This window comes from Pyrus communis, chromosome 11 (assembly GCF_041283825.1).
Source record: "Pyrus communis isolate YQ-2024b chromosome 11, ASM4128382v1, whole genome shotgun sequence".
NCBI lineage: Eukaryota > Viridiplantae > Streptophyta > Magnoliopsida > Rosales > Rosaceae > Pyrus > Pyrus communis.
Window position 1 is genome coordinate 27,817,031 of NC_142575.1, and position 20,406 is coordinate 27,837,436.

The 20,406-nt window shown below is 36.7% G+C and overlaps 1 protein-coding gene, 1 long non-coding RNA gene and 1 pseudogene across 22 annotated transcripts; 2 read left to right on the forward strand and 1 right to left on the reverse strand.

The window, feature by feature from the left end:
* Positions 1–1,880: 1,880 nt before the first annotated feature.
* LOC137742461 (putative serine/threonine-protein kinase At1g54610) lies at positions 1,881–9,224 on the forward strand. Its single transcript, XM_068482335.2, has 8 exons — positions 1,881–3,055; positions 3,885–4,169; positions 4,456–4,773; positions 5,461–5,688; positions 6,208–6,308; positions 7,122–7,233; positions 7,818–8,273; positions 8,488–9,224. Exons 1-8 carry the CDS (start codon positions 2,648–2,650, stop codon positions 8,692–8,694), a joined length of 2,115 nt encoding a protein of 704 aa, XP_068338436.2. The 5' UTR covers positions 1,881–2,647; the 3' UTR covers positions 8,695–9,224.
* Positions 9,225–9,609: 385 nt separating this feature from the next.
* On the forward strand, positions 9,610–10,843 carry LOC137742818 (L-type lectin-domain containing receptor kinase VII.1 pseudogene; annotated as a pseudogene). Its single transcript, XR_015953053.1, has one exon. The product of XR_015953053.1 is annotated as an L-type lectin-domain containing receptor kinase VII.1 pseudogene (transcript).
* A 361-nt stretch (positions 10,844–11,204) lies between these two features.
* Positions 11,205–18,488, reverse strand: LOC148693221 (uncharacterized). Of its 20 annotated transcripts, none has more exons than XR_015953069.1 (9): positions 18,338–18,488; positions 18,033–18,106; positions 17,600–17,680; positions 17,371–17,467; positions 15,610–15,683; positions 15,391–15,541; positions 12,111–15,088; positions 11,789–11,941; positions 11,205–11,699 (listed from the first exon to the last, which is right to left on the reverse strand). It is a non-coding gene; the product is annotated as an uncharacterized LOC148693221 (long non-coding RNA). The 20 variants fall into 20 exon arrangements; XR_015953068.1 differs by having other exon boundaries at positions 12,111–14,892; positions 14,963–15,088; positions 15,391–15,683; XR_015953057.1 differs by lacking the exons at positions 11,205–11,699; positions 11,789–11,941 and adding an exon at positions 17,896–17,917 and having other exon boundaries at positions 12,236–14,892; positions 14,963–15,088.
* Between the last annotated feature and the right edge of the window lie 1,918 nt (positions 18,489–20,406).

Here is a 20,406-nt window from a genome sequence, read left to right on the forward strand (position 1 = left end):
AAATTCATAAAAGGCTTTTTAGTCAAAATGGTACATGATATTAACATAACTCCTCACTTTGATTCATGAGATTTGAAATTGAGTAATCCTTAGTTTGTTCACCGTCAACTATTTTGATAATTCAGTGAAAATTTTCTGTTAAATAAGAACTACAATAACAAAATGACCCTTAATATAATAAATAATGGATCAAAATGATTTGACAAACTTGAAGGTATTTTTGGAAAATGATTTGGACCTTCATTTTTTTTCTTTGTTTATTTTGTCATTTGGGTCGAACCAAATAAACAACAATAAACGACAGTTTAGACGAAGGGCGCTGAGAAGGCAGTGGAAAAGCCAACGAATTGAATCATTGAATCGGCATAAAACATTTAACAGCTTAACCCTAAACTTTTTTACGGACTACGCAGACCAAGTATATTTGTAATAGTTTCACCCTCGCTGCAAGCACGTGAGATGCACTCACGTCTTGGCAAAAGTGCTTTTCTTCCCTCGTTCAACCCTTTTTATATGTTTATGTTTTTTTTTTTTTAATCATTCTCCAATTTATGTTAGAAAAATACCAAGAATACTTTATCAAAAGGGAGAGTCTTCGTGGTCGCTTCATCACCTTGTACTTTTTTACACAATTTTTGTGCTTGCATTATAAAATATTGTTCAAACAATATGAGGTGGCGTCACTTAGTATTACGGTCTAATGTTATTCTTATTCACTTGTAAATGAGAGGTTTTAAGTTTAATTCTCGTCAAAGGTGAATTTGAACCACATTTTTGCTAGCCCATTGTGAAACTAAGCTTATCCCCTCCCCTTGATATAAATAATATTGTCTGTTCAAAAAAAAAAAAATGTGGTGACGGAGAGTCACACTTTGAGAATCTCCTTAGCATTTCTCTTTATGTTAACATGGTCTAAAATTAGACATGGTTTCATTACACTTAAAATGTTAATAAAATTTTTTATTAACAAGAGCAGGATAATTTACCCAAAATTAATTTAAATTATGGGGAGAGGGAGATGGAGGAAAGCTTGAATTCAATGCGTAGTGGGATGAAGAAAAGTGTTCTATCCACAATTATTATCCACCACTTTCCAACAAATTATTGTTCTATCCACAACTATAATCCACGACTTTTTAACAAAATACGTCAATTCTTTCTATGTAAATGAAATCATGTATGAACCATAAGTTATAAATTGAATCCCTAAGCCACTTAGTATTATAGGTGAGTGATATTTGATATCAATTTATCTTTTCACTTTTTGGTGTAAATACATCATTGTATACAAAAAAACTCAATTCCATAAAAAAATGCAAGGATTCCAAATTATTTTCATCACTGAAAGTAATATTAAAAATGTCACAAATTCTCATCTTCTCTTTTCTGTTAATAAAATAATCACGTAGTAAAAAATTTTGTAAGCAAAAAGAAAAACCAAATATGATAGAAACTATAATATTACAAATGGAGAAGGCGATTAATGCCAATTTGGCCAAAAATGGAAATGAATTATTTCAATATTGTGACAAGTAAAACACTGAAGAAAACGATGCATGAATTGAAATAGAAAATTTTTGAAATTGTCTAAAAATAGAAAATTTCTAGACATTTAGGATTTAGTGATATTTTCCCTCGTTTTTGGCAAAACATATCTCTAATTTGAGTCATGCACCCCTTATAGAAAACAAAAAAATTTCTAAAGGGAATTGTTATTGACACTTTAAAAATCTCATTTCTTACTCTAAACTTTTTATAATTAGAAAGAAAAATACACTTATGAGCAATGTAGATTAAATCTTTTGAAGTTTTAATGACAGTTCAATTTCTGAAAATAGTAAAATTAATTAGTTAAGTTGATTAAGGCAGAGACGGCGCGTGGGAAAGATGGTGGAAGATAAGAATGTCTTTTATGCTTTAGGCCTGCACAAACCACAGTCTGTCTTTTCTCTTTCACTGGAAGCTGCTGTTACCGCTGCTGGACACTCCCCCTTCTCACTCTACCAATATTTTCTTTTTTTTTCACTCAATTTATTTATTTATATTATTCGAGAGATTTGATGTTAATATTTGTTTAATTTTTGTATTTTCTTAAACTCTCCAACTCTACGTCTCTCTCCAGCCCCTGGGAGCCATTGATCCATGTCCTTCCTTCTCCAAATGCCCTGAATAATTTTCTAGGGTTTCCAGTAAAGGAGGCATTTTCAATAGGAGGGTGCTTTGTCTTGAAGGTACTCAACATTCTGCAGGTTGTGCAAAAAGGTTTGGACTTCTGGGAAATTGGGGTTTTGTTTGTTGTGAATTTGTGGGTATTTTTATTAGCATTGAGAGTTTGCATTCTATGCGGAAGAACTGGCATTTTGAAGGTTTTATTTGCTCAATTTAACTTACTATGGTGAAAGATTGAAGATTTTCAAGATTCTAGGGTTTGGGTTTCTGAAATTGTGGGTTTTGCTTCTTGCAAAAGTGTGACTTTGGTGGGTTTGTGAAGGGGTGGATTCATACATTTGGTGCTTGTTGGATTATATACATTGGATGAGTTGAATTCTGGGTTTTGGTTAGGATTGTGTGCTAAAAATGCAAGATTTCTGAGGGTGAGAACAGTGGTTCTATAGGAGGGCATTGTTGGGGGTGGTTTTGGTGCATAATGGGTTGCATTTATTGTAAGCCCTCTGCAATTGAGGATAGCAAGGAGAGCCCCAGAGAGAGATTGTCCAACAAGGGGGCATCAGACTCGCGGACGACGAGGGTTGCTTCCTCAAGGAGGGAGGAAACTTATCGGCCGAAAGATCGATATGATGGCGATGGTGGGAGAGCAATGTTGACTGATACGCAAGTGAATGGGCCTGTTCGATCGCAAGGTGAGAATTTCGAAAGGAAGAGGGAAAAGATGGAGTATGTTGTTGCTCAACATCCTGGGATTGGTATCATTCCAAAAGCTGCAGAAGGGGAGCAGGTTGCAGCAGGGTGGCCCTCCTGGCTAGCTGCAGTGGCTGGAGAGGCCATCAAAGGATGGGTACCCCGTCGTGCGGATTCATTTGAGAAGCTAGATAAAGTATGCTTCTTTTCTTGTTTCGTTCTCAAGTAGCTTTATGGTGCAAGAAAAATCTGCATTATTGAGATGGAATTTGGTATTTTCTATTTCATTATTGAGACTGAATTTGGTATTTTCTATTATTGAGATTGAATTTGGTATTTTCTATTTCATTGGAATCTGTTTCCTTGTGGTTCATAACTAATTGAGGAACAAGGTTTACTAAGTAGCCAATTTAATGTTGGGGTTGAGGGCAGTAGTATTATTATTACTTATTAGTATTGACAAGTTTAAGAATGTTGCGTCAAGGTATACAGTATACTTATGAATAGGCACATGGAATTCATATGGTGCAAAATTCACTCTTTGGTTGTCCTATGTCTTTGGTAATTGTAAAAACTTTTAAAAGAAAAAGGCAATGGAAAACTTGGAGCTAAGGGCTAGTGTACACAGAAGCTTAAAGCATTGTTTATTAAAAATCATTTGACATGGGTGACTTGTTCAAGCATAACAATTTTAAGGTAGTAGTTGGTTCTGCAAGTTATGAATGGAATTATCGGCACTTGTAGGATTTTGTTAATTTTCACTTAGGTAGGTTGGTTTTACAGTTTTATGTTTTGGGTACTCTATTGGATGCTGTTTGGTTGCTATGCTTATATATGTATCTGATTTTCACAATAACATTGAGAAAAGGAAAAGGTTTATGACATATAATAAATACCAAATCGCTCTATTCAGTTCTTTCCTCTGTGATATGATATCTCTGTTTTCAGTTATTTTCCTTGGTGCTATCTCTTTACATTTCCATATTAGCTGGCTTTGGTTGTGTCCTAATACTTATATTTTGCAGATTGGTCAGGGAACTTACAGTAATGTTTATCGGGCCCGTGATCTTGATCAAAAGAAAATTGTTGCCTTGAAGAAAGTGAGGTTTGATAACCTGGAGCCTGAGAGTGTTCGCTTTATGGCAAGGGAAATTCACATTTTACGAAGGCTTGATCATCCAAATGTTATAAAACTAGAAGGTCTAGTTACTTCAAGGATGTCTTGCAGCTTGTACCTTGTGTTTGAGTACATGGAGCATGATTTGGCAGGGCTTGCTTCACACCCTGGTCTGAAGTTTACAGAAGCACAGGTACTTGGTCATCTTCTTTCCTTCTTATACTAAAGTAACAAGTTACTGCAGGTTTTTCGTCGGTTCTTGCTTTCTGTATCTGCATGATGTTCGTGTTATGAACTTTCTCTCACCAGCATCCATTGATGCTACTGGTATTTTGTTTACTTTGACACTTGTGTAGTTGTGTGAATGCTATCCTGCAGTTTCATTTCACTTATGTATATAGACTACACGACTTATGGTATGCTAGTATCAAGACTGTTCAGTTGGATGGATGATTGACGTTTAATTGATTTATTGGCAGGTTAAATGTTACATGCAGCAACTGTTATGTGGACTTGATCATTGTCACAGTCGTGGTGTTCTGCATCGTGATATTAAAGGTTCCAACCTTTTAATTGACAACAATGGCATGCTGAAAATCGCAGACTTTGGTCTGGCAAGTTTGTTTGATCCTTGTCAAAATCAACCTTTGACAAGTCGTGTTGTAACTCTATGGTATCGTCCACCTGAGCTTCTGCTTGGTGCTATATACTATGGGACAGCTGTGGATTTGTGGAGTACAGGTTGCATAGTTGCTGAACTGTATTCTGGAAAGCCTATTATGCCTGGAAGAACTGAGGTATTTAGAGTTTTTTTTTTTTTTTTATGGGCATGTAGAGTTGATGCTCTTCACTGATGTTTATCTTCCAACTATTTGGTAGCACAAACGCGCGCACACATGTTTCTGCTTTTAAATTGAATACTTTCTAGTTGGTGGAAGAATAATAAATCAGCTAATAACCTTTCTTATTTAGTGGAAATCACCATAATGAATCATCTTCATAAATGTGTGCTGTAAACTTGCTTCCATCCTTATTCCTGATCCGGTTTGTTGTGATTTTACAACATAAACCTAGTGGTGGCATCTTGCATGTCTGTCTTGTGGCTCTCTGAATTGTTGTTCCTGTTAGGTTCATTATACACTACGAAGTAGTTTGAGTGTAAAATTTCAGATTATTCTTCCCCTTTCTTAGAAATGGTTTGTTAGATGTGAGATGGCTCTTTAGAGGTGGCTTTGTAAGTAACCTCATTGGGCCATGCCACCATGAAAGCTTTGTGGTTTTAGCTGGTAGGTTAGGGATAGTTTATGTACTGTTTCTGTTTGCATTCCAGTTGCTCAATTTCTCTGTGCCCTTGTAGTCGTGCCGACTTTGTAATTATTAGGATGTCCCCTTTCTGTTTTTTACATTCAGAATCTCATATGCTTCTCTAAGATGTAAGTGTTGTGCAACTAAATAACCGGATTTTGTGGATTTTTACCTTGTAGGTGGAGCAGTTGCATAAGATTTTCAAGCTTTGTGGCTCACCTTCTGAAGAGTATTGGAGAAAATCAAAGTTGCCTCATGCAACCATATTTAAACCCCAACAACCTTATAGACGTTGTGTGGCAGAAACTTTTAAAGATTTCCCTGCACCAGCTTTAGCACTTATGGATACCCTTCTTTCTATAGATCCTGCAGACCGTGGATCTGCAGCTTCTGCTCTCAAGAGCGAGGTTTGGATATTAATTTAATTCCAATTTAATGTTTTCTAAACAGGCATTATTTTTTCTGCAGTCTTTCTTTTAACTCGATATCTTCTTTGACACCATTCTATGTGTGCCTCACTGCTTGTGCATGCTTACATCTGCGGTAGAGCAGTAGATATGTTGTGCTTTCCGTCTTTTGCCTGTGGTATTTTTGAAAGTACAACTTTACTATGTTCAAGTCCACTTTTCATTGAGTTCACTCATTTAACGTCTTCTCTACTTTTATGCCATGTAATGGTAGCTAATTAGTAGCTCTGGAGATCATGTTAAGCAAAACACCAGATTGCAGCAATTTTTTTTGGTTTTTCCTGACTCTGCTTTTAAAGGCTACAATGTGTATTTTAATTGGCAGGAACATCTGATAACTCTCTTCTGCATTAATAACTATTTAGATTTTAGAATCATCCTATCTCTTTATGAGTTATTCTCCCATAACTTTGGTTGTGTTTCTCATGTGTTATCTTTTTGTTTCCTTATTTTTCACAGTTCTTTACAACAAAACCTCTTCCTTGTGATCCATCAAGTTTGCCAAAGTATCCTCCAAGCAAAGAGTTTGATGCTAAAGTACGGGATGAGGAAGCTAGAAGGTGAATGTTGTTACATAAATTAGTAACTGACACTTAACTACAAGTAAAATTTTACCGTTTCTCAATTTATAGTTGCAAGGAAGTTGCACAGTTGGACCACTAGCGTGTGTTTATATATATTATATCTAGATTCTACACACATTTTAAAGTACTTACATTTGTGGCATGAGTAGTTCAATCCCAACAATAACAACAACAAAGCCTTATCCCTCTAAGTGGGGTCGATTGTATGAATCCTAGAATGCCAATGTGCTAGGATTTTCTCCAAGTGTTCCGTTGGCCTCCCAAAACAAAAAATGAAAATCCTAGAAAACACTGGATTTTCTCCAGTGTCGGACAGACTTGATGCATGATACCTGTGGGTGAAGTTGTTCTTTTGTGATTTTACTAAAGCTTCCGTGTATGGGTTCTTGGGTTCTTAACATCAAATAATGGGAAACTATCTAAACCTAAATGTAATGGAATGAGTAGGCTTTGGTATTTAATAACTGATCTCATACGAGTCTGGGCACTGGAGTTTCCCTAGAGCACCCTAGTGTGTACAATTTTTCGTTGGTTGGGGCTGTGTACGGTTGTGATTTAGTCTCATTTATGAAGTGCATTAGTGTAAAACCATTTATTATTTCTGTGTACATGCTTACACACTGATGGTTTTTGGTTGAATTCTGTCTACTCATTTCTCAAGATTTAATTTGAGTATTGCGAACCTGATATAAAGTTTGGTCCTATATGTATGGTTTTTTCCTCTTCTATTTTTAACATTGTTAATGTGGGTGGTGTATATAGTAACAATCTTTTTCCACACATTGGTAGACAAGGAGCAGCAGGGAAGGGCCAAAGGCTTGACCACGAAAGGAGAGGAACAAGAGAGTCTCGAGCCATACCAGCACCTGATGCTAATGCTGAATTAGTCATGTCAATGAAGGTAACCTGTGTTATTTTAACTAAAAACACTCACTTGGCTCCATCATTGATTTATGTTCGAACCTTTTATGTATGATGATATTTATGTGTTGCCTTTCTTTTCTGTTTTTTACATGAACTTGCAGTATTTAATTGACATATTCAATGCACTTTTATTGCATAGAATCTGCCAGAAAATATCTAATATATTTTCTCTTCTACTTCTTTAAAAATCATGTCTTTTTTTCAAGTTTTCTACTATGAAAAGGGGCTTTTATGATCAACCCAATTTTTTCCTTGAGTTATATATACCCGTGCTTAGCTTGTGATTTCTACCAATGTGATTAACTCAACCTAACATTGATGGTCTTGTTAATTACAGACTTGCTTTTCTTCAACTACGGAATAATGTATTTTTCAGCTGTGAAATAATTTCTTTCACTTATAATCTTGCGTGATCCAAATTGCATGTTATTATTCAATGCAAGAAATTGTTGGGACTCAAATTTCTCTTGGAGACCCTTTGTTGTAAATTATTCAGTATTGTTTATGATATTACATTCATATGGGATATATATCTCAATGCAAGGGGTTTTCTTGTTACAGAAAAGACAAGACGGTTCTAAGAGCCGGAGTGAGAAGTTTAACCCTCATCCAGAAGAAGTAGCTTCTGGCTTTCCAATTGATCCACCTAGGCTATCACAAGCCGTAGATGCAAGTGTAGAACATCATGGACATAATCATAAGCGAGCTTCCCATTCAGGGCCATTGGCTCACCGGGCTGCATGGGCCAAGTCTACTAAGAACCCAGATGATGCTCCAAAGGTTTCAACTGGAGCTGACTTATCAGCAATGTCAGGTTTAGTGGTAGCAAGGAGGAGTATGTTTTCTGAAGAACGCAGAAAAAGGTCTAGTTCTTCACAAATGGAAGTTCCAAAAGCAATAGGCAGGTTTCCGGGTTCCTTCAAGGAGGCATCAGATCCCCTACAACAGGATCAAAAGAAGGTCATTGCAGGTTCTCATCAAAAAGAAGATATTCGAAGCAACAAAGATCCAATTATTGTGAGTACCTGAACTCAAGCCTTTTCCCCTATGATGGGGTTTCCTCGTTGATTTATAATCGCTTGTGCAAAATAACCTCAAGAGTGTGTGTTTTGTTTTAATTTTGATTTGTGGTTCATAAGCTATTCTTTATGGTTTATGTTTCATTGTTTTTTTTTATTTTTTTTTTATTCTTATTGCCCAATACATCACTTTTTATTTCTGGTTATTTCAGGTTGGTTACGGATCAAAGGGTCACAAAATGCACTACTCAGGTCCGTTGCTAGTCCCCTCTGGCAACGTGGATCAGATGCTGAAGGACCACGATCTCCAGGTCCAGGAAGCTGTTAGACGAGCACGCCTAGATAAGGCAAAGGTCAGAAAATTTCACGCTGAGGCGAACCAAATATCCACCAATTCATTATTTGTTTCCGGTCGTTGAGCTGGCATAAGTAGACCCGAAAGCAGAGCATCAGCAACAGGAAAATCACCGCAGATAAAATTGCTGGTTTTCTCTTGTGAAATGTGAGTTATTCATTGGTGGGGGGTGCCTTTATTTTTTTGTATAGGGGGGGCACTCGTGGAAGAATAGCCGGTGCCCATTTTTAACTAAGTTTATAGCACACGGTCGCTCGCTCTCTTGCCCTCTCACCTGTTTCATTTTCCCTCCTTTGCTGCTGAAAAATATGGCCCATTCTTGTAGAGCTTGTTATAAGCCATAAGCTGTAGAGTATGTGGGAAATATGAAAATTGTGTTTTGTGATGGAAAAGAGTAATTTCCTTGTGCTGTTTAACCACCTTCCCCTTTGTCAACTTTATTTACTTTTTGGATAGAAAATGGGGAAACGGTGAATCTGTTTACTCTTTTGAGTTCACATTTATAATTCTCACTTTCACATGTAATCATGATTAGTCCCCATTTTCTTACAGCTTGACTGGAATTCTAATAACAGATGCTGCATAATTTCCTAATCCTTTGATTTCTGAGTAATATATTATCTTGAAAATAGAGACGACCTAGATGATTACATGAAGACTAGTACTCACCTAAATTTTTGTTGGGTAGATTGGCACTATAAGGTTGAAAATTGTATCTGGCTGCGTTTGACTTCTTGTCATGGCTAACTTAGCTACGTCTAAGTTTGCTCTTGTCGTGGGCATCGAAAGTCCAAGCCTACACACTCCTTTTCTCCTTATGCACATCCTATTTTTTCATTCCTTGATTCTCCTTTGGTTTTCTTAATCTAAAGGTCGGAAATAAATAAGAGTGTGTAAAGAAGTATGCGGAAATCAGTTCCCAAGTCGGCATGCTTGTTCACTCGGTTTTTACCGCACAAATGTTGACTTGGAAAAGTTGGGTTTAATTCAATTTTGTTGGTTCTGGAAGGCAAGGCAAGTTCTATATATTTTGACTGCAGGATGATGCAGAAGACTCATAGCTTACTGCAGGTGCCATAGAGTTCAATGGAGTCCCTTCAATTAATTGTACTATTCCTAACCACCCTCTTTCTCCTCCAATCAAGTTTTGCAGTTGATTTCTCCTTCACTGGTTTCAACTCATCTGATATCTTGCTCTATGGAAATGCAACCACAGATTCTGGTGTTCTCTCTCTCACAACCAACACCACATTTTCCATGGGCAGAGCTCTCTACAATGCCAAGGTTCCCACAAGGTATCCAGATTCCATAAACCTTTTGCCTTTTACCACCTCTTTCACCTTTTCCATAGCCCCATACGAGGACTCTCTCCCTGGCCACGGATTCGTCCTTGTTTTCGTTCCCTCTCCAGGCATCCAATCCGCCTCTCCATCCCAACATCTCGGCTTCTTGAACAATACCAATAACGGTAACCCCAACAACCACGCTTTTGGAGTCGAATTTGATGTGTTCCAGAACAAAGAATTCGGTGACATCAACGATAATCACGTCGGCGTTAATGTCAATTCTCTAATTTCTCTGGCTTCTTACAACGCTGGATACTGGCTTGGTGAGGGCAGTAACATTACTGACTTGTCTTTCAAGGAAATAAAGCTGAGTAGCGGAGACAACTATCAAGCTTGGATTGAGTACTGGAATTACCAGCTCAGCATAACATTGGCTCCTGAAAATGTGAAGAAGCCTGAGACGCCTTTGATTAGGGTTCCTCTTGATCTCACTCAAGTTTTTCTTGATGAAATGTATGTTGGTTTCACTGCATCAACCGGCCAACCAATTGAAGATCATAAAATTCTGAACTGGAGCTTCAATAATTGAAGCTAGTATAATATTTAGAGTATTTCGTCGATATACTCTGTGAACTTGTAGATCGCTTTTAATTTTACACTTTTTTTTTTTTTAAAGAATAAATGGGACTCGAACTATTAAAAAAAAAAAGCCAATTACCTCCGTGCCGTCATATTTCCTATATAGTGCTACATCCAATGTATTTATCTTGAATATGTGTGTTGGAAGATTTGTACCTTCAGAAACGAGTAAGGTTCATGACATGCCTCATTAACCTAGCTTAATGGAGGCATGAAATATTTGTTTCTTGTTTTGATTTTGATTTTGTAAAAGTTGATGGTATTGTAAAACGATTATAATTCTCTGTCCTTATTCGTGCATGATCTTTGTGATTTTATATTTGACATTTTTTTTTTTTTTATTCAGACGATATTCTATTATAAACTTCTAATTTACAAAACAAAAAATTTGAATTCGGTGCAAGATGTGAGCATACTGCATAAGCCAAATGTAACATTTCACACTTGCTGTGTTAGCCATTTCCAATGTAGCATTTGCTGCATATGGCCCAAAGGCCACTAAACAAAACAATTGAAACACATTTAAGTTGAATAAATGCAAGACAATTATGAACAAACAGAGGGATACATGAGTGCATGAGGCCGGTAAGATAAGTAGTTTTGCCTTTATACACATTTAAGTGAGTTGGCGTATAAACACATTGCACAATGAATGGGGAGAAACTGTACATGTTTGATTAGAAAGAGATGGTTTCCAAAAAACTTCTGTTCACTTAAGAAACAGAAGAAACATTTGGTTCACACATATAACATGTGTCCTGCAGTGTAGGCAGGTAGTTCAACAGGAAATATAACATAGAAAGTGTTGAGGGCTTGTTCAAGTAGCTAATTTTGGAACCACAATTGTTCAAAGGTTGAACAAAAAAACAGAAAGGTCTGTTTTCATATGAAACTGAAGAAACAGAAGCAAACTGCAGTTTACACATATTGTGCCCCTGGAATTAAGACGACAAAGACGACAAAGTATATGCTCTGCAACCTACATACCTCACTTGGCAGTTAGCAAAACACAGGAAAAGTGGTGTTTGCTCAAGTAAGTCGTCAACCATAGATGTTAAAACAAAAAAATATGCAGCATGGTGTGCAGCATTCAATCATGAAGAGCATGGCTGTTCACTTTTTCTGGGACCGAAGATCTTTGACACTATAGCAAAAAACATCAATCATAATGTAACAAAGTCGGCCATATGAATGCTATTCAAGCATGCGTGCAAAAAACAAATTGTAAGTTACCTATCTTTGTTTTTTTTGGGCTGAGTTTTTGTTTTGAGGGCGGCAATTGGAACATTGTCGGCAGGTTCGATCTTGGGGACAACCAGATTGTGGAATTCTGCATCAATTCTGGCAGCATTTGTTGTGGTTGTTTGCTCGGTGTGAGGTTTTTTGCTGTGAATGAAAGCGAAATTGATAAGGGTAAAGATAAACGTGATGGTTATGGAAAAGAGTGCGAAAGAGTGGTCGACACCTTTTCATGATTGCAAACATATAACCAAGAGAAGCAAGTACGGTTAATAAGATTGACAGATGAGAGCATCACTCATAAGGAAAAGTTTACCTGGCAGATGTGTTTGGTTGATCAGGGAACAACGTTCTTTTCAAAGTCCTAGCGGCTGCAATTGATCGGGGTTGTTGATCCAATGGTTGGGAAGGTGTCAATGGGGCAGAGTGACTTGATTGATATTTTCTTTTTTTTTTGCTGTGGTGGGAGTGGGCGTTTGTGGTTTGATTGAGGGGATTGCTGGCTCGGACAGTGGCTTATCTTCAAGCAATCCGTGAACGTTGAAATGTCTTTCCAAAGTTGCTGTTCTGATTTCCAAAAGAGACTTGAAGTGTTTTTGATTGGCGCACCAAATTTGCAAGAATTGGTGGCGCCACAAAAGGATCCTCATATCCTTCTTCCATCACCGAAGTGTGGCAAGAAACACAAAGTATTTTATCGGCATGTCTTCCTATCATGAGGAAATTGTGTTGATTTGTGTTATCTTCCACAATAACATCAATTTTGAACTTGTGCAAGAGGAGGATATTCTTGTGTTAGACATCCATGACTACTAATATCAATCTTGTGTTAGAAAATGCATTAGGATCATCATAATGCAGGGTATCCATGAATAGCATGGCAGAACGACACATAGATCATTTAGATGGATATCACTCAACATGAACAAGTTATGCAAACTAAAGAGCGTTTATTGAAAAGTTTTAGTTAACGAAATCTGCAACAACAAAGTATACATCATTTGTTGCCCACGTAAACTCCACAGTTGCAAGGGTCAAACAACAGTCAAAGTACAGTGGAGATGGAGACTACCCCAAAGTTAATTGCATGCATGCATTGAGATCACGAACCAAAGATCAATTAAGGCATGATAGCGATTGCAAAAGCCTATGTCGGCTGGATAAACGTATGTATTTGTGCTTTTACATAAAAGTGAATTAAAGATGTTGCAAATTTAACCATCAAGTATAAAGATATACCGAAAGACACCATTTGACATAGAAAAATTAACGATTTATAAACATAGAAACGGTAGTTTCATGAGGCATTCAATCAGTTGAAAGAGATATGTAAAGGTAGGTTTGTCACATGTTGAACTTTGTTGTTGCATAGAATATTATAAGCATACAAACATTATTTTGTATGAATTTCATAACCATGAGAAATAAAATATGGAGTCAGCAAATTACTATAAGGAGTGGATTAAAAACAGATGCGAAAGAATATTACCATGGTTTGGGTAATTTATTCAGTAAACCATGTTCATTGCACTCAAATGATCCATGTCTTTTTTACAACTTTATGTCAGGATGGACAGAACTTGTACCACCAACCCTTGCCTAAATCAAATTCAACAACAGTCGCTTGGCATGCCAAACTTTCATTCTGTTATTGAGTCATAGGTTTTCAAATCATTAAACATATAAAACCGTGACTTTGCAAAGATGGACCATAAGCAAATAGAGAAAGAAATCAAGTAGCAGCCAAGGAAGATGCAGCAAATTTTTTCTTGTAAAAAAGAGGTAACTTCTGTAAACATGTCGGTGATGAGAGACTAACCTTGTGTTGTAACATCCCACATCGTCCAGGGAAGTTGATCCTGTAAGCCTTATATGTATATTTTCATCTCTATCTAGCACGAGGCCTTTTGAGAGCTCACTGGCTTCAGGTTCCGTAGAAACTCCGAAGTTAAGTGAGTTCGCACGAGAGCAATCCTAGGATGGGTAACCCATTGGGAAATTCTTGTGTGAGTTCCCAGAAACAAAACCGTAAGAGCATGGTTGGGGCCCAAAGTGGACAATATTGTGCTACAGTAGAGTCGAGCCCGAGATGTGACAATTTGGTATCAGAGCCAATCCCTGGCCGAAAGTGTGCCGACGAGGACGTCTGGCCCCTAAGGGGGGTAGATTGTAACATCCTACATCGACCAGGGAAGTGGATCCTATAAGCTTTATATGTATATTCTCATCTCTACCTAGCACGAGACCTTTTGGGAGCTCACTGGCTTCGGGTTCAGGAGGAACCCCGAAGTTAAGCAAGTTTACACGAGAGCAATCCTAGGATGGGTGACCTATTGGGAAGTTCTCGTGTGAGTTCCCAAAAATAAAACCGTGAGGGTGTGATCGGAGCCCAAAGCGGATAATATCGTGCTACGGTAGAATCAAGCCTGAGATGTGACAATTTGGTATCAGAGTCAATCCTCGGCCGGATATGTGTCGACGAGGACGTCGGGCTCCTAAGGGGGGTAGATTATAACATCTCACATCGTCCAGGGGAATGGATCTTGTAAATCTTATATGTATATTCTCATCTTTACCTAGCACAAGATCTTTTGGGAGCTCACTAGCTTTGAATTCTATTGGAACTCCGAAGTTAAGCTAGTTCGAGCAAGAGCATTCCCAAGATGGATGACCCACTGAGAAGTTCTTGTGTGAGTTCCTAGAAACAAAACCGTGAAGACATGGTCAAGACCCAAAGCGGACAATATCGTGCTACGGTGGAATCAAGCCCGGGATATAGTGGAGGCCCGGGCCAGGATGTGACGTGCAATGCAGGATCAAGTAAAAGTAACTAGTCGATTGTTTTTGACTCAGAATTAGCGCTAATGGTACGACTCGTATACATGTCACTTAAGGTGGGCAACATCCGAAGAGGTGATCTTAGATGCTCAAACCTATATTGCGTATGTTTAGCGTGAGAAAGATGAAACAAATATATATAAATGTAAATGTTGTTAAAGAAGGGTTGTGCATTTACTTTCATCTATACTCAGAGAGTTGTGGAACGTCTGGATTAAAAAAATAAACAGTTGATCCCGTGGTTCCAAGAACAAGCTTTCCTATTGATAAAAGAAAATGATCAATAAAATGAAACTTTAAGCAGCTAAATAAAGCATGTTGAGGTATAACCTAGGTATTGCTTCACTTTGAGACTTTGTCAAAGCAATAAAGATGGGTGGTGGCTACGATTGATATCCACTGTTTTCAAAATTGGTCGCAGTCTCTCCCCATAAGGTCACCCTCACAGTTTCAACCCTGTAATTTATTGAAAAGCTAGCAGTTAGTTATATGCAGTAAGCATGGTGCCACATGTGAATATTATAATCAAAATTTAACGCAGACATAAATCACTTCATATTTTCTACGTTAAGATTTCTCTTTTTTGCAATTCTTGTGTGTTGGATAGTCAGTTCTTCAATCGGCTGCACAACCTTTAAGCAACCAAATATATCTACAGATGATATTCATCGGTGGCAATCAGTGTGCACAGAAGGCAACAAAAAAATTAAAATGATTGTCTCATTTTATGAAGCAGTGCTTAAAACAAAATTTGTTACCTGTAAGTTCAACATCCCTATCTATTCTTTCGTAAAGCAGGTCAAGTTCAATCAAATTGAACCACTGCATCGAAATCTCTTGCGTTGTTTTCTGAACAGGAATGATTGTGGTCTTCTTGTTTAATTCAATGATCGCAGCATGAGGTACAACCTTGTTTGATGCTCTCTTAGTAGCAGAACATAAACATCAAAATCCAACAGAAAGACAAAGCAGCATACCAGTTCTTTATCTTCTATGCTGTTTTCAGGTGGATCTTCCTAACTCATGCCAAAAAACTGTGCACATAGTTCACCTGCAAGCATCATCCCACAACCAGAGTTCATGAAATTTCCAAAGAAAATAAATCCGTTAGCTATTTAGAGAAATTGGAAGACCAAATCATATTAAATTTGAGTTAAATGAGCAAAGATACACCAATTAAATGAGCTACTAAACACATTTTGAATCTATGAAATAGAAGAAGAATTAAATGAGGACCAAATCTTTTTCCTCTCCCTTCTCTCTCTCTCTGTTTCAATTGCTTTGAAATGACAGACAAATACAACCACCATACATGAAATCAAATTTTAGGTTCTCCCAAGAACTAAAGCTAAAAAACAAAGTAGACTTCCAAAATCAAAATAATTTATTTTACCATCCTCAACGTGGTGGAAACCCAAAAGAAAAAAAAAATAGAAATGAAAGCAAAGGAAATAACTTCAATCACAAATGAACTTAAAGCACTTTATACTCCATCCAACTTAAGCCAGAAGACATACAAAGCCATCCATCCGTGGAAGGAAAAATGAAAACTGTATCTAATGGTACAATGAAGAAATATAAATCCATTTCAAGGGATTTTCACTGAAAACTAAAAGCAAACAGCAACATAAACTTATTGGCTTCAAAGATCAAGACACATTTCAAAAACTCTGCATGTATAATCTTTCCACCATTTTCTTATCCAGTTCTTCTTTTGCTAGAACACTTGCTTTTTGGTTGGTATATACTGAATAAAAAAAGGGTATAACAAACAGTGCAATGCTTTAGTATGTTTGTCTCACCATTGAACACTACTGGAGCAATAAAAGACTTGCAGTGTTTAGTGTGAGTATGATGCATAGGTTAGTTGTAAAGATATGACAATAACATCAGGGATTGAGTTTAATCGTAAAAATATGATTGCATGAAGCTTTATCTGGTAATGCTTTAGTTGGAGATGATATTAATTGGTGGTGGTGTCTGTGTGGATGGGTGGGGTGGGGTGGGGCAGAATTTCGAACGGACACTTGCCTAGGTTGGATAATAATTTATAAAGTACACTTTTTAAAATTTCTTTGATGTTTTAGTAACTTATTTCATAAATCAAAACTTAATTTCTGTTAGAAATAAAGAGATTTAATAAAAATTAAAACATGAGATGAGTGGTATAAACCGCACTAAATTTGCATACTAATTAGGAGATAAACAGACAAATTCCTAATCAATCAAGTTACGAAGGTCCTAAATCCTAATCCTATGACCCCATTTTCTTTCCAAATTTTCCAGCAACCAAACAGACCCCAACCTAACCCTAAGCAGCAAATTTCTCAATCAAACACCACTCAATCACCCATCAAAAACCAAAGAAATTCAAGAAAACAAAGAATGCAATAGTTTTAAGGTCTTGTTTCTTATCAAAATAGATCCCTCTTAAGAAAGGGAATGAGGCAATTCTGAGAAGCAACCGCTGCGTAAGAGTACAAAATTGCATGCTTTTCATTTTAAAATTTATAGTTCAAATTTTCATTTCTATTCTGAAGATCAATATTACGTATCTTCTCATCTTTTTCATGCATTTAGATACATTTTGAAAGAAAGTCCCATGCTATTTTATTTCCATTCTGTGGTGTTCTAATCTTTCAAAAGACTCCACACACGCAGCACTTCTTCAAAAGTGGAAAAAACAGGGAAACCACGCACCCAGTCTGATTTTAAAGTAAGTTTCAAAGTCATAATACCTCCTCTTAGTTCCTCCTATCCTCACTTGGGCTCCATATGGAAAGATTTACTTGACAGTTCCTTCTAAAAGTGTTCCCTCCTTAAGGTATAACAGTTCTTGAAATATTATATGGCAAATCAATGTTAGTTCTTATGAAAAATAAGATCACATAATCTCAGAACAAGCAATGAGAGAACATTGGAAGCAACAAAAGACATGAATAAATCAAATGTCGAAATCCAACTGACCCAAGCTTTTTTCTCACTCAATACTAAGTCATTCTTAGCTCCGTCTATTAGCGTAATCTGCACATGCATCCGGCAACCCGCCTACACCATTAGGAAACAACATGTGTAAGAAGCAGATTTACAAATCAAACATATGCAACTATCTAAGGGAGGAAAAAGTTAAACAATGAAAAGTTGTCAGTTGAGGTAAATCATACTCCACAATGAAAATTAGTAAAAGATTAAAGTACAAAACAACCGAGGTAAATCATACTCCAGAACGACAAATTTTTAGAAATACAAACTTAAAATATTACCCTTTGAATTTTCCAACAGTTGCTGTAGAGTGGTGTCACTTACAGCAAGTTTAACATAATGAAGTTAGAACACTTTAAACTCTACCCAGTAGCAGAACATAAACACCAAAATCCAACACAAAGACCAAGCAGCATACCAGTTCTCTATCTTGTATGCTCTTTTCAGCTGCATCTTCTTAACTCGTTTCAAAAAACCGTTCATATAGTTCACCTACTAAGATTATCACACACAGCGAAAAAGTAAACAGATTTGTACCAAGGAATACATAAGGAACCAAGAAATGAGAAAAAGATCTACCAACAGAGAGATGAGAAGCAAACACCAGCAAATTATGAAGAAGCAGAGAAATGAGCACAGTGAAACCCAAAAATTCAAATGATGGTTTTAACAAAGCAAATGGGAACAAAACAATAAAAAAATGTTTTTCAAACAGTGTATAACCTTCAGCAACATTGCCGAGAACCCTTCCTCTCCCTCTCGCTCTCCTTCCAACGCCATTACCCTCTCACTCTGTCTCTCTCTCTCCCTCACTCACAGAGCCTTCATCCCCGAAACCCTCATTCAACGACAGCAAATGAAACCTACCCGGTTACCCCCCATTTCTCCCAAAACCGAAAAGACAAAATTGTCCTTCCCGATACACCATCTCCACCATCGGATTGTTATTTTGCACGGGCAAAACTGTAATTTAAAATTTTGGGCCTGACCAAGGGCCGGGCTTCTCAGCTAAAGCCAATACATTTGGGCCTGGCTGCAAGTCGGGCTGCTCACCTGAAGGCAGCACAAAGAGCAATGGTATTGTTGTAATTAAACTGAAACTCGGATGATTGGAACATTATCCATTTCTACAGTGCCATTTCCAACCTTTCTTTAGACTAAAGTAACGTGTCCAATAGGGGCAACCGTGTCCACGACATATAATTCAAATGTGTCTGGTAGGACAAACATATATGTCCACCACCCACATAAATTTCATTCATCAATTTGATCAATAATGCAAAACACACGCAAGAGTCCCTACCAAACAACATACCAAACTAAAAAAGAAAACAAATAAGAGGCTCAAACAAAACGACAAGGGTTGTCTGCCATCCCACTTTCGATGCCCTCATGCCCTCTTGTTTTGTGTGATCACGGTTAAGCCACGTCAACATTTTATATTGTTGTTTTTTTATAGAGATAATAAGACAAAAATGAATAGTAATATAAAATGTTGACGTGACTTAACTGTAACCACACAAATAGGAGGGCACGGGAGGACATCAGAAGTGGGAGGGCAGACAATCCTTGTCCCAAACAAAACGAACTTACAAAGGTGAATCACGTTTCTCACTTAAACAAAATATATAAATAAGATAAAAATTAATGAAAAAAACCCAGCTAAATGACTTGATGTTGTAATGGTTGATCTTAATCGAAAATTAATCACATAACATGTCACACAACCTGATTAGTGACTGAATATTATTATGCTGAAAATGACCACTAACAAATTTTTTTTTTGTGCTAACTATATGCTTATATTCAAAACGTTATTATAGGTCTCAAGATTAAGCATTTTTTTTAAGGGAATTTTAACGAAAAGCTCCCGGTACTGTTCACTTTAACAAAAAACTACATTTTTACATTAAAAAGTCAATCATGATACTGTTCATTTTACCCTTTATTTTGTTATTATCGTTAAAACTTAAAGTTTCCAAACCCTTTTCATTAGCTATTTATTTATTTTTATCATGGAATGCACATGTAACTGTCTCATTCTATCTTTCTAACTTGCAATGGTACCCGATGATCTGAATCTATTTTCTTACCCTTTAAACATTATCTCTACAAAACTTAACCAGACTCATAATTGTATAGTCATCTAACGGTTATCTAAATAAAATAAACGAATCATGTTTCTCATTTGAACGTTGAAATTTTAACAACGTTAGTTGAACGGTTATAACTAATCTCTAATATTGTGTTAGAACATGATATGTTTTTGGAAGTTGAAATTTGACGCTTAACAACATAGACTTAAATGGATGGATTGCTGATGATAAGTAACTTGCTACTTTGATACCACCACACAATTTATTTCTTCATTACAAAAGAAAAAAAAAAAGCCTATAAATTCAAATTCATCTTCCACATATGCAAACACAAATATCTAGAGTGCAGAACAAACGAAAGTGTCGATTAAGCATAAAGATTTAAATGAACAAACATGTAATTTGACCAAGGTTCTAAAAAGCACTAGGCGCTAGTCGGCGGGGGATTGGGACCTAGGGTCTATATGGCTAGACGGGGCCTAGGTGGACTAAATGGATTTAATTAAATTTATTATATAACATATAAATAAGTGCCTACTTATATTTTAAAAATACAAATATACTTGTATTGAGAATTTAGGAAAGTTAAAAATTAAAACTTAAGCCATATTGCCATCATCATTGAAAAATGTAGCAAAAAAGTAGGAAAAATAAAAAATCAAATTTGAAAATTCACTAATTAAGTAGGTTATTCAG